We start from the raw sequence: 14801 nt of genomic DNA, 5'->3' as shown, positions 1-14801 counted from the left end.
TTCGCGCGGCCAACCGCGTGTGAATTTCCGACCGCGAGTAAAGCACTGCTGTATCTCGTCTATATGGCGGTTTCAAAACGTCCAACAGCGCCCAACAGCCTCCAGAAATTTCTGGCCGTGATTCAGCCGCAAATGTCTGTGTGAGCGGCCCCTTAGTAAGACATTTTGTATTTATCTACTATTGAGTTATTGGATCATGTTTGTGTGGCCCATTATCTCCCCTCCTTTGTCATTTCTCTTGACCCCATTGAATGCTGTCAATTCGACTGGTGTGTTTGCGTTTGGATCCTCTCCAAAAATAGGCCAAGTGATACATTTAGTCCTTCAATGTTGTATAATGAATTGTTTTTTTAGCATTGTATGTACATCTGCTGAAAATGCACAATTTTGTATGAATTTCCAAAATCTCTCACAAAAAAACGGGTCCACTTCCACAGTTTAGTTCAGAGGTGTCAAACTCATGGGCCACATCGTAGGAAATGGGTTAGGGTTAGGTTCTCACGGGGGCCGGACTAGGGTTAGGGTTCATAAACGAATGACATAAAAAGTGAGCCTTAGCTGGAGGGCTGGTTTTCTTTTTGGAGGCTCACAGTTAAAAAAATGATTCAGAGATATACGATTTCATTACAAAATGATTATTGAGGGTTTTATATCCCTAATTATGTTTTCCTTCTCTATGATTTAATCACTTTTGTTGTTTATTGACTGTGTATTTGTATGAAAAAATAAAGCAAAAAACAATTGAAATATTTTTCCACCAGTTTATTTAAGTCAGGTCGACTGAAAAGTGACAAACATAGCATACAAACTAAATTATGATTTAATGATTTAAATGTTTTTCTGCCTTATCTTCTTTTTTCTTTTATGAAAATGTTTACCTGAATATAGGAACATTGCTAGTATATTTCATATATATTAAAGAAAAAAACAAGAACTTCTACAATGACACCTACGAACTTTTTTTTTTAAATTTTCTCATTTTTGTATTGCCTTAAACATCTGACTTTTATTTTTAGTAAAATAAGACCAGGATGGATTTACCCAAGGTTCTCTGGTTGATAAATGTCAATTATCAAATACAGGTACAGCGTGCGCTTTGCAAATCATCCCTGCCTTTGACGACATCCAGTGTACATATTTGAAACTGCAAGTAATTGTTTAAAGCTGTGCAGCTCATTTTTCTCTTGTGCTTCTCTCAAAACTGTCTCGCTGGCCATATAAGATTATGTGGCGGACCACATTTGGTTGGTGGGCCATGTGTTTGCCACATTTTGCTTAGTTGCCATGCTATTTGGTGCATGCCTGCAGAGGTGCTAGAAAAGGGTTTCAACCTCACTAAATACCCAACATGCCTCACAGACCTCAGTTGGCTTGTAAATATAATGTATCACCTGAAATTTAGATAACCTGAAAATATGAGGTATCAATCTTTTTGGTATCAAAAACAACTAGAAGAGTGATAAAACACTATACTGGATGGAGACTAGAGAAGAAAGCTGCCTTTACCTGTAAAAGGTCCTGCTGCTCACGAAATGCTTCAAAGCTAATTGTGCTGAAGGACAACTGCCCGACAAGGCTTTGTGTTTCTTCCAGCCAGGGTGAGACCTCAGCGATTCCCTCTGAGTACTGAACAAGAAGTGACTGTGCATGCTCAAGCTGCAGAACTCCATGGGAATTAGTAGCTGAGGTAGTGACGCATTGTTCCTGTAACGCATCCAATGGGGTCTGCACGAATGACAAACATGATGGATAAACCATTGGACAAAGTCTTGCATGTAATAAAGAGATTACCTGCAGATTCCAAGCTTCACTTTCTTCACTGTATGTTTGCAAGATCTCAGCTATTTTGACCATTTTCTCTATGTTAAACCTGTGTTGCAGAATCTCTACAGCCAAAATCTATTGAAGACACAAAACGCCAAATCGCACTGCTCTTGTAAAAATGCATGATTAAAACAAATTACTTTATTCTGGACCACAGAGCCACCTAATTAAAAGCCGCATGCTCAAATTTATGAAAAAAAAAAAAAAAAACACAAAACTCGATTTTGTCTTCATACAAGCCGCACTGGATTTTAAACATCCATTAAAATGAAAATAAAATTCACATCCATTTCTTACAGTACAGCATTCCTAGCACCAACTGCATAGGGAATTTGGCATCTACGCAATTTTGGTTGCAGAATGGCAACGGTGCCAGACCCCCACACACCTGGCGTTCTGCAGCCAAAGTAATGTATCACTTTGTATTGTCAGTAACTGTAACGGCGTAAAAAAGCATTAGTTATTTAGAACACCGTCATTCCCAACACTGTTAATCATACGATATAATTAGCCCTCTCTGAACTACGATTCAGTTGATGTGTCTCCCGTTGCTGGGCAAAATGTTTTTCCCATCATAAAAAAAAAAATAAAAGATTAAGCCACACCATTTTTAAAGCCACACCGTTTAAAAAGTAGCAAAAAAGTAGCAAAAAAGTAGCAGCTTGTAGTCCAGAATTTAAGGTAAATATTTTGTTCATTGTTCAAACCTTCTGTCCATTTAATGTTTCTGAAATGAAGTCCGGATCCAGGTGCACTGTTTTCATCAATTCAAGCCTTTGCGCTGCATCCTTAAACCAGGCCATCTCTTTCACAACAGCCTGTTCAAGCTTTATAAACATATGGGAAACATTTTCACAATTAGGCTGATTTCCACTTATATTTTAGAATGTAATTTAATTGGCATTTAGATCAAGCTATGGTGTGTAAAATTACCAGCAGTTCCTTTTATTAAAAAACTGCAGTTTCTATTCAGTTTTAAGTAGAATCCCTGAGTTGCCAATTTTGTGCCAAGCACCGTATCGTTTGATAACCTTGGGCTTCTGAAGATTCATTTTAAACACATACATAAATACGCAATTATTAATACATTACACAAGTGATCGCTACGTCTCTAAACTAAATAAGTATTATAAGCTGATACATAAAGTAAAAGTGCTAGTTTTTATATACATGCCTCTACATACGAGCGGCTCGAGATACTTGGAATTTGAGATACAAGAGGTCTTTCAAACACAAATCTTGCCCGACATCGGTTTCCATCAACCACTTGAGTCATAGGGGAACTATTTCCTGTGGTGTTCCTGGGGCCGGTACATAGAGAGGCATACGAGACAAAATCCAAGTTCAGATAATTTCCAGCTGCTACTACTTGACACCTCTCGAGACCTATCACCTCCAGCGTTAGCTATTTAGGGTTAACTTGGATGCCTTTGGCAGCACAGGAACGGATTATTTGGTTTTCAGTTATATAATGTCAGCAAAACTTGCTCAAGATACGAGCAATTGTAGATATGAGCAAGATCTATTAAGCGCCTATTTTAGCCTCCGTATATCTGCCAAGCTTAAAAAGCTAACCAGAATACTCGCTTACTATTTTTTCAAGCTTTGTTCTTACCCTCTGTCTCTCAGCAACACATAAGACTGCATCATTGTGATGAGCCTGTGCTTCAACTGCACCCAGAAGTTCTCTCTCAATGCGGCCCAGCCAGAGGTGAAGGTCCTCCTGGCTGGATGTACAGCGGTTGGAAGCTTCCAGAGCCTGCTCCAGCCTCTGGAGCACATCCAGACTGCTCAGGTTTAACACGGAGCATCGAATACGAAGTCCATCTAATTTTTCCTGCACAAGGGGTTGCTCTTCTTCTGAAATCAGTCACACCAATAGACTTTAGATAAGCTCAAGGTGGGCATATTGGAAAGAGGTCTGACTTCTTAGGAAAAATCAAAACAGAAACAATTTCTGTTCTTGTGTATTGGTGCAAATTAAGGTGGATATGCCTGAGTGCATGAACGCCAAATTATTCACATAAGCAGAAAATATCGTTACATTACCCCTCATCTGTGAGTTCCCTTATTTTTACCTATCTCACAAACACACCAATTTCCCACTTAGAGAATACTAACCATGAGATAAAAACGCTACAGTTTCAAGCACAGATTGCAAATTTAACTAAATGGTCCAATGGTATTTTCTTCTGCTAGTTCTAGTGAAAGGCCACCTAGTATGAATTTTAAATTGTTTTTCAAGTGCAAAAAAACCCCCATCAGATAACTGTAAAAAGTTCAACACACAGCATTAAACAAATATCATATCTCGTCTTCATAGTTACCTGAGATGACTTCCATGAGCTCCTGACCTGCTTTTTGCACATTCGCAAGCTCAGAAGTTTTAGCTTTAATCTCGCCACTGATTGCCTATAAAAAAAAGTGAGCGTACAAATTTATCTTCCACCGAATAAACACACAGTATTTAGGGCTACAGTTCAGACCTTCGCTTTCTCTGCGGCCTCTGACAGATGCAACATCACCCTTTCAGCATTGCGGATTTCAGCAAGGTCCTGCTCAACCGATATGAACCACTGCTGCAGATTGTCTATCCCTTCCTGAAAGAGTTGGGCTATCGGTAGAATTCCCTCCAGGCTTTCCCTCCTAGTTAAACAATACATTTGTTGAAGTTTGTTAGGCTTAGTGTAAAATTTCTAGTCAAAAGTTTTAGACCTTTGATCTGCCTGGCACTGTATGAACTCCCATTTGTCTTTGAGAGTAAAGAGCTTGGCCTTTGCCTGCTCCCCCTCCTCTCCTGGGTGGGCTTCCACAAGGCGAGGACCCTCTAGCATCATAGTATTGATACTTTTCCGTCTGTCTGTTAAGAGGCGCTGCAGGAGCTAAAACATAAAGAAAACACATCGAAACAAGGCCCAATTCCTGATTAGTTTGATCTAAAATAATTTTACCTTTTCCTTTAAATAAAAATACATCAGTGCGCCCTTATGCATTTCCATAAAGTATTTTGCAAGAGAGAATCAATATTTGTACAAAGCAGTGGGTCTTAACTGGTCTGACTTCAGGACCTAACATCCTGCCTCAATTACAAGTCGTAAAAAAGTAATATTTTTTTAAATTCCCATATTTCCATTACCATTGTGTTTTTTGCACGATTTGATTTTTGCACACACTGGGGGTAATGCAAAGGCACCTGTTGTGAATATTAACTTTGCAAACCCATTGCGCAGCATTCATCCGCGCCACAACTGCTGTACTTCAACCACTGGAGGCAAATATATAAATTCAGTGTCAAATAAAATTATGAAATGCAAACCCTTTGTTCCTGGAGCTGTGCCTTTACCACTTTGACCTCTGATGATGGAGACTTCTGATTGGTAGCAAGCTCTGCTATTTCACAGACCCATGTCAGCAAGGCTTCAAGACTTTGGAGGAATGTTTCAGAATCCGCAGATATGTTTCGCAGAGGCAAAGGAGACTGGGTAATTGAAGGTAAGGTAAAATGTGTTCAATTATGTGACTTTGAAACGGTCACGGTATCAAAGATGAAACAAACCTTCCATTTCTCCAAACAAGAATCTTGATCTGAGCTTGATTGGCCATCATTTTGGAGCTGTGAAGCAAAAAAAAATGTGTGACTTAGAAAAACAAAACTACATAGAATTATAAACGATTCTATTTTATATTCGGATTTGCTATTTTATTCCATAGGACAAAATAAAGGATGAAATGAATGGAATAAATGGGTTCAATATCTTTGAAATGTTTGATTATAACAACCTCAGCAAGCTCTTGGGCAACTCCATTCAGCACTCGAACGGTTCTTGTGATTATAGGCTTCCCGCCCTTATCTCCTTTTGGGTACTCAGTGACTTCCACAATCTCTGTCACAACTGTTTCTGTAACCTCCGTCACTTCGGTCACCTCCCGTGACGCCACAGTCTTCCAGGACCAGGGACTCCCTTCTTGAGAGTCCAACCTCTGATAACTAGTTCTTCTCTCTGCAGCAGTCATGTCAGGGTAGGCCAAGGGAGATCTTGAATACTCTCGGGGTACCATTCTTCTTGACAGTGTACCATTGCGTGATGTTTTTAAAGGAGAAGGAGTACCTTGCCAGGCATTATCCAAGGTACTCGTACTCCTGATTGTGGAGGCAGGGGAGCTGTTGGTGTGTTTTTCAGAAACTGGTGTATGAGCTCCTGCTTCTCTCTTGTGATGAAGTTCTGGCGTCTCTTTTGGGGTCTCTGCTGCACTGTCTTTGTTGTTATCCTGCCCATGTTGAGGAGTCGACAGATCTTTTCTCCGTTGGTAGCACTCTTTCAAAAAGATCTCATCTGACCGGACATGCTTGGACTTTTGACCCAGGCAGCTGGGACGACTGATGAGGTTACCCATAATCCTGCAGCCCGCAGACTAATGAGGTAATAACTGAAGTGAGGGGCCTCAGCCATGCATGTGGAATCTCCTTTAGCTACCTAAAATAAAATAAAAATGGATCATCATGCAAAAATATGTTGCTTTTTAAGAACACTACATGCCACAGGTTTAATGAAACCAGCTTTCTGCATCGCTTCACTTGGGCCAGAAGGAACCCTAGTGGGATACTTGCCCCTGATATTCGCTGCGCCTTTCTTTTCATTTATCCCACATACACACATGCTTTAGCTCACAGCTTAAATATGCCAGTCTTACAAATCTATGTGACAGGCTTGTCAAGGATCCCACTGTCGGCATGACAAAACCATTGGCAATAATCCCACACCATTCACTTGGCTAAGACCCAGGGACCCGCTTCTTAACAGCATCAACATATATTAGTCCCAGAGGACAGATATAAAATACCAAATCTGCTGTGGTTTGTCTTAATTGTTTTCAATAGAGTATACACTTGTGTTGATCTAGATTCAAGGAGCTAAGGTAAGTCTATCCCAAAAGGGTCAACCCTCTGAATATTTCCCAATTAACACCTCTCAAGATCAAATTATTCATACTCACTAAACAAAGTGAGTCTGCAAATTAGTAGTTCAAGAAAAAAATGGTTGACAGGTGAAATAGAAAGAAAAAAATATGATCAGGACTAGTTTGTGCAATGGAAAGAGGGAGTAGCCAAGGGAGAACATGGCATTTCTGACATTGACTTCCAATTTTATTGCAAATTTGAAACATTCTACAGGACATGGCTTTTAACTAAATGAGAGTCCTTAATTTGATGCCTACATGTGCATTAGTAATAACCAATCATGTACTGTATGTCTCTCCAGGCAGCTGATGCTGTTAAGAAATCCACAGGGGAGTACTAAGTCAGATCAGAGTGGTCCCAGACAAAGCCCCAGCATCTCAATCGATGATTACCCAGTTAGCTCACATCACTAGCACGGAGGATCTGGGGCCAAGTCCACATGGGTTAGCAATTCTAGCATGTGGATGTGTGTTTTTTTTATTGCCACATGTAACCATTTGCTAAATTGGCTCAGCAGTGATCTTAGAAACCCTTCTATTAGACTCTATGAGCAGGCTTAGCAATATGTCAAAGTGTTAAATGCAACAGAATTCTGAAAATATGGATTAGGTTGCATTTCATTATTATTATTTCATTATTATATTTATGATTGTCAATTTCTACATAATATATGGACTGTATGTATACATTCCATTGAATGTGTGTATAATTATTAGTATTATTAGTTGTATTATTGTACTGTAAGGACAATTAAATACAACATCATTATTATTCTTCAGCAGTTTGTTGCATTGAATACTTCATACTGCTAAGACTGCTCATCGAGTCTAATGGAAAGGTTTCTAAGATCACTGCTGAGCCAATTCATCAAAAGGCTACATGTGACAATAAAACATAAGAAAATGTTGAAGAATATTAATAATGTTGTGATTCATTGTTTTGACTCACACTACAATAATATTATAATAATAAAATATATGTTTTATACGACACTGCGTATAACCTATGAGTTAAAATTTGACGGATTAATTTTGAATCTACTGATGGCCTAGGACCACCATCACAACCGGCTTGGAGCTTTACCTTAAAGGGACGGGGAGCATTATTCAACCACTAGATGTGCATAAGGAGGAAAAGAGGCTACAGAGACTGAAAAGTGCCCAAACTGCACAATTTCTTTTTGTCATTTTTTGCCCAATCTTATGGGAGGTTTTTGTTTATTTGTGGTACCCGTAGCAGCAAGATGGCAGACAATGACGTCACCTCCTTCTAGATGAGGCTGATATTTCAAATAAATGCAAATATTTGCAAAAATCATGTTCTTATGAGAGTTCGTATATTTGCGTTCATTATTTAAATCAATGTTGCTTTTTTAATACTTGAAGGTGCTAAATAATAAACACTGTCCCTCTAAATCAAACAGACCATTTTTGGGCACTTAATTGAAAAAGAAATAACACTAAAGAAAATTAAAAATAGTAGAAGTCATAAAACTTAAGTTTATATGTGATAACTGATGCTTAATCACCCATCAATCCCAGCTCATAGAGCACTCTGTTGTTTCAATATCTTGTGCATTAGAAAGGTGTTAAAAATATTAATCAATGTAGTAGCCCCTAAACAAGAATAAAGATTTCTTTAATCGTGAGTGTGTTAACGAAATAAATACATATTTTTCCATATAATATTAATTGAATAGATGAACGGTGTTCAAAAGTAAACAAGGACTGATTTTGCTATGTCTGTTCAAAATAATCTATTTTCATTCATATGCAGTAAATCAAAAACAAAGTTCCATATCTCTAAATATGATGTGCATTCCTAGTCTAATCACCTGTTCACAACATCCAAATATATATCTAGGTTTAACACTTAAGGAGTTTGGGCAAATCCAGACTGCGTGAACTAAACTTACCCTATGCCAGAGACCAACAGCACGGGTAAAGTAATCCAGCCGGTCCCCAATCAGCATTCAAAGAGCCGAGAAAAAAAATCTTTGTCTGAGCATCCTTTGAGTGGCCTCCCAGTTCCAACCTCCCAAACTGAAGACTGCGCACACAAACAAATCCATGCTCATTCACGTCAAGCCATTCACACATGCTCACCTACAAACACACTTTCTAAACACTAGCATGCACATGTACTGATAACCCATGCCTTTCTGTTGCCCGGTCACGAGGAAACAATGTCCTCCTCTTAAAACACCCTTTCAGCGCACCCCTCCCCTTCGCTCACTTCTCCTCCCACCGGCTCCTCTCCCTTTCTTCTTTGTTGTGGGAGGTGTGATGGAGAAATTCCTTCCTTTTTCTTGTGCTGGTGGGTGAGCGCGTCAAGATACAGACAATGTATTCCAATGACTCAGTTAAACTCTCAGAGTTTCCCGCCAAGAGCGGGGAGGTCAGAATCTAACAGATCAATCTAACAAGGTGCGTCACTGATGCTGCTCAGGTTTCCTCCATACCCAGCAGCTGGATGGCATTACCCTAATTTCTTATCTTGTTGTCTGATTTCCTCCTCAGACCCTGCCTTATATTACCCGGTGAGCCCATCCTCTTGATTTCAAACCGGCTTAAAAACTCCACGCAGCCGCTTCTTAAGCACGAGTAGGGGGGTGAGAAACAGAAGAGTTTTCTAAAGCCCTGGAAACATTCACATGTTAAGTAACAGCTGCCTCAGTCTGTTCCCCCTTTTGGTGGCGAGGGAGAGAAGTGCAGGCTACAAAAGAAGGGACCCAAACCCACTACGATACACACCCACTCATACAAAATCCCAACCCCCTTGCGTGCCTCATTCTCATGCCTCATTCAATGGTTGCAGCCGTCTCCACAAGAGCAGTGTTGAGACTAACGCGGTATTACTTTTTACTTAATACCTTAACACATTATTTATAAGATTTTGTAACTTCAATGGCGTTTCTGCTTTATTGTACCACTGAATAAATGCAGACCACCAATTACAGTGTTCTTTGATTACCGAGCACTTCTGCATCACTCTCTTTGTCGCATACAGCCCTAAATCTGCCAGCATCAATCTCCGAAAGATGGCCATATTTATATCAATCCACATCCCATGTGAAAAGTGTCAACATCACCTGAGAAACCTCGATTGCATCTTTGTTGATGTCACCATGTGGAAGTACAACATAGTCCAGAAACTAAAACAGACCATTGAACAGCTCAACATCAATGCCACCAGTGCGGTTGTGATCAGAGGTTCTATTGGAGCAAGGTTTCAAACTACAATTTGTGTAAAACAAATGATAGGGAATACTTCCCACAACCATCCATTGTCTTCTGCTTATCCGGCATCGGGTCGCGGTGAAAGCAGCCCTAACGGGGAAGCCCAGATGTCCCTATACCCAGCCACTACCTCCAGCTCATTCAACGGGATCCAGAGGCGTTCCCAGGCAAGCCTAGAGACATATTCTCTCCAGCATGTCCTGGGTTTCCCCCGGGGCCTCTTGCTGGTGGGACATGCACAAAGCACCTCCCAAGGGAGGCGTCCAGGAGGAATCCTCATCAGATGCCCGAGCCATCTCAACTGGCTCCTCTCAATGCGGAGGAGCAGTGGCTCTATATAGAGTCCCTTCCGGATGACTGAGCTTCTCACCTTATCTCAGTGTTCCACGGTCGGGACGAAAACCACACTGCTCCTCTTGAATCCGAGATTCGACTTCCTGGCAGACCCCCCTCTCCAGTATCCCTGAATAGACCTTACCAGGGAGGCTGAGAAGTGTGATTCCCCCCCCACAAGCCAGTTTCGGTACCTGGGGATCGTCGTGCCAAGGACCCACCTCCCACAACTTAAGGGCCCCAAATGGCGTTTTGAACTGGGCACAGGTGTGTCCAATCTTCACACACCTGTGCCCAATAAACCTGAACCCTTTAAAAGGACATTTTTTTCCCAGCAAACTGTTGTGTCATTTTGAGTTTTTCTGTCATCATCCATCACTTTCATGAAAGTTCCTGCCTCCTCCAAATGGGTTCATCACTAACTTCAAATCATAACAGAACGACACGACCATCAAAGGACCCTGGGGTATGGTCCCACGTCGATGGCCCAGTGGCGGCTATCTGATCCTGTCTCGGCGCAAGGAGATATCCCTTTTGCAGCGCCCTGTTACCTGTTCTGGCGGCAAGAAGGCCCCTCAGCTGTGACATGTTACCTGTCCTGGCGGCGAAGGCACCTCGGTCGGCCTTGTTACCTTCATGGCTGCAAGAAATTACCTCTGATGCGCCTGGTTACCTGTCCTGGCAGCGAGAAAAAGGCTTCTCAGCTGCGAGATGTTAGGGTTTGGCATACCTTCCACCACCAGATAGCTGGGCAGGGGTGTGTCCAATTATCACACACCTGTGCCCAATTATTCTGAACCCTTCATAGGACATTCTTTTTCAGCAAGCTCTGTCTGGTTGTCTGGAGTTTTTATGTAATCCTCTCTGTAATTTTCACTTCAATGCCAGTTCCCGCCTCCCCCACATGTGTCCATCACTACCAACAAATCATAACAACGAGGCTGTATTCTCTCTACAGTTTTATTCAAGATCTCCGTGGAAGGAATCATGATTGAAGCCCTGGATCAACATGAAGGTACAGTCAGCATTGGACTAAATAATGTCACCAACTTCTGTTTTGCTGATGATATTGCCGGACTTGCAGGAATTGAACAGTAACTCAGACATGTTCAATGTTCAATTGCCTAAACAAAGCGTAAACCCAATATGTGATGTATACGATTACAGAACAAAACAAGGTATAACCACAAACATCACTATCAACCACTAAGAGCTTGAACCTGTCACCAAATTTAAATATCCTGGAGCTGGTATATCAGGAGAGGGTTCAGAACAAAAAATTGCCGCCAAAAAAGTTTAAACTGCGGCCGCACTTGCCAGACATAAGCCCATTTTGAGGGACACCACATCAGTGAAAGATCAGATTCATAAATGAGCTGGTTACTTCCTCTACGTTTGCGAGATGTGGTCTCTCTCAGCAAAGCTGGAAAGAAAACCTAGGTGTTGAAGATGCGTTGCTACTGACATTTTTTAGGCAACAACTACATAGCCCATGTTCCAAATGAAACGGTGCCCAACACCATCAGAGGGCACATTGAACCCTACAAAGACCTGCAATGGTATGGTCACATCAGGAAACTATCAGGACTGGCCGAGGTCATTTTCCAAGGCGCAGTTCAAGAGGGCAGGAGGAAGACAGAAAAAGAAATGGGCTGACAATATCAATAAATGGACTTGTGCCAACTTTACCTCAACCCAAAAACAGGCTAGTGGAGAAAACTGTCCAGACGTCATCAGTGATGTCCCGAAGACCTAGTAGTTAAGGGATCCGTAATCCGTGAACAAAGTACAACTAAATACTGTTATGGCAGGTCTTTTTCAATCAGATTATGAGTGCACTGAATTTCTCTTCATGGAGATATTCTCCCTACCATATATGCTTGCATCCAAGCTGAATTTACAACAATGAAATAAAAAACTGAAATCATTGGATCAGCTCAAATGCGCATATTACCGGTAGCAAATGTTAGGGAGCTACAAACTGACGGAATATCAATTGGGCAATCGTTATTACAGAATTTACCGTAAAAGTGCGCTGAATTTGTGTCTTTTTATTTGTGAATTTATTTTTGCAAAACACTGTGCCTGGAGAAAAAGGTCTTGGACCGTACCAAGAAATGGAGGAGCTCTTCGAGTGATTTAAAGCCCACAGTATTACTTTTAAAATGAAGTAACTAATAACTGTAACCAATTTTTGTTTAGTAATGCGCCAAACACTGCTCAGGAGCAAGAACATAAAACCAACCGCCATAATGATAAAGTAATTTTTCATTCATACGCACATCATCTAAATAGTGAATCAACAGGTAATCGCTCATGAAATTGATCAAAAACTATTTTTTAATTGATTAAGTGGACTATGAATATGATTTTACCAACAGCTGTTGTTGTATTGTGTAGTGCAAGTAAAATAAATGCTGGAAAACTGCGGACACACAAAATGACCAAACGCACCATTTTGCAGCAAGATGCAATTGTATGTGTTTGTCTTGCTGTCGGTCACCCCTCTTGAGGGATATGACCAGGTAAGATGGATGGATAGATTTGGAATACTTGATGTTTTTGCACCCACAAACAGATTCTAAGAAGTCCGCATTGTCACTTTTTAAATGATCACCATGAAGGTAAATTCAATGACATTGGAACTAAAATTTTAGTGATGTCAACTTTCAAATAACTTTAAATAAAAACAATACTTCAAATAATACACACTGTCTGTTAGTGTGTATTATTTAGCGCCTCGTAGTAATAATATAAAAAATAACTTCCTTCAATAAAAAAAGCAGTACTATTAAAAATAATTCTGTGCATAAACACACAATGAGCATACACACAAGTCAATTCCCAGAAGTGTGAATGCCCTGAATCATGCCCTCTATTTTATCGCTTCTGTGTTTCTCCAGCCAGCCAAATAATGAATCAAATGAACTGATTTAGCTAACAAACGCCTACACTCTATCCTACTTACCGATTCCAATTAACAGACACGCATGCAGATACACTTTGATATTTCTACACACCCAAGGTCAAGTGACAGTCTTTCTATTTAATGAACCTATTTCATGATACAGACGCTCCCTTACTTACGAACATTGGAGTTGAAAAAAAGTCTAAAAAAGTGAGATACGAACATTTTTTTGGGATGTTGAAAAATACCCGGACATTGTTGTTCGTTAGATTTCGTATTGTGCACCTTTTTCTGGGTACAGGACAATACAATATACAATATAATATACAATACAATACAATGTAATAATGCTTCTTTTTGCCGCTAACGGCGCGGCCTGTGAGAGCTCACCCAACATCCACTCCGAATAAGAAATCTGGCTTGCTCTTCCTAGTTCGTGTGTAAACATACTATACCGTATCTCCAGCGCGTTAGGAACGTTGACATTTTTATTTTTTGATATCTCGTGCATCCATTCAATATGGTTGGTGTAAAGTGTAAAGAAGGGGCGAGTCGTTTCTTTTGAAATGAATGTGGAATAGGAAAACTTGATGCGGTTTAGAAAATGATTGGATCGCTTTTTTTCGGCAACTTTCTGCCACGGAGAGGGAAGGCGCCAAACTCTTGAAGCTTATCTTCCAAAAGTAAGTTAAACAAAACTTTATTCATCTTCATAGAGCATATTATTTCATGAAATGTTTGTTTTATAGTACAAAACAATACAAGTTACTTATACAAGTCTTAAACATACTTACCTTAAACATGCATTCCATACAAAATATAGCACTGAAGCAATTTATGAACAAATTCAACTTACGGACGATCGTCCGGAGCATCTCGGTTGTAAGTAGAGTAGCGTTTGTATAACCATTTTCTGTCTGCCTGCCTGCCTAGGTCAACCCAAGTACCTAAACCTTTCAACTTCTTCCAGCACCAGTCCATTCAACCGTATTTCCAATGCCATGCCCACTCCAACACATGAACACCTCATCACCTTACTCTTCCCAACATTCAAACATAACTTTCGTCTATCACACACTCTTCCAAACTCCATTAACAATCTTCTCAATGTTTCCTCAGAATCAGCCACAAGCGCTGTGTCATCTGCAAACAACAACTGACTTACCTGCCACACCGTTCCACTGTTATCCATCATCTCTACACCTCTGCCAAATACTCTTGCATTTACCTCTCTCACCACACAATCTATGTACACATTAAACAGACATGATGACATCACACACCCGTCTTACACCAATAAACACAGGGAACCACTCACTTATCTCACTCCCTACTCTTACCATTCATAACCATTTTACCTATGCAAAATTGCAACCAATGATATTCTCAATAAAATATTCTCAGATATTTAATATTAAATCATGTAATCTGCTGCCACTTACTGGTATGGATAAAGGTTACAATTATCCAACTGATCACTGGAAAACAGCAAAGATCGTAAAATTGGAATGCTATTTTGCCAAGATTACATTGGGTA

At 40.3% G+C, this 14801-nt stretch overlaps 1 protein-coding gene across 1 annotated transcript in view; it reads right to left on the bottom strand.

Moving 5' to 3' along the window:
• The window catches only part of macf1b (microtubule actin crosslinking factor 1b), a 36554-nt gene extending 27610 nt beyond the window's left edge, over positions 1-8944 (bottom strand). Inside the window, exons 1-11 of the mRNA XM_088326492.1 lie at positions 8700-8944; positions 5605-6299; positions 5381-5437; positions 5141-5302; positions 4540-4706; positions 4311-4470; positions 4152-4236; positions 3440-3684; positions 2532-2651; positions 1792-1899; positions 1507-1725 (exon numbers count right to left, since the gene is read on the bottom strand). Coding sequence (XP_088182618.1) covers positions 1507-1725; positions 1792-1899; positions 2532-2651; positions 3440-3684; positions 4152-4236; positions 4311-4470; positions 4540-4706; positions 5141-5302; positions 5381-5437; positions 5605-6219 — 1938 coding nt within the window. The 5' untranslated portion in view covers positions 6220-6299; positions 8700-8944. The remainder of the gene's footprint in view (positions 1-1506; positions 1726-1791; positions 1900-2531; positions 2652-3439; positions 3685-4151; positions 4237-4310; positions 4471-4539; positions 4707-5140; positions 5303-5380; positions 5438-5604; positions 6300-8699) is intronic.
• Positions 8945-14801: the final 5857 nt, after the last annotated feature.

The sequence above is a fragment of the Urocampus carinirostris genome, chromosome 2 (genome assembly GCF_059441175.1).
Source record: "Urocampus carinirostris isolate Australia breed hairy pipefish chromosome 2, RoL_Ucar_1.0, whole genome shotgun sequence".
In the NCBI taxonomy this organism is placed as follows: Eukaryota; Metazoa; Chordata; class Actinopteri; order Syngnathiformes; family Syngnathidae; genus Urocampus; species Urocampus carinirostris.
Note: the sequence above shows the minus strand (reverse complement) of the source record. Positions and strands in the feature narration are given on the sequence as shown.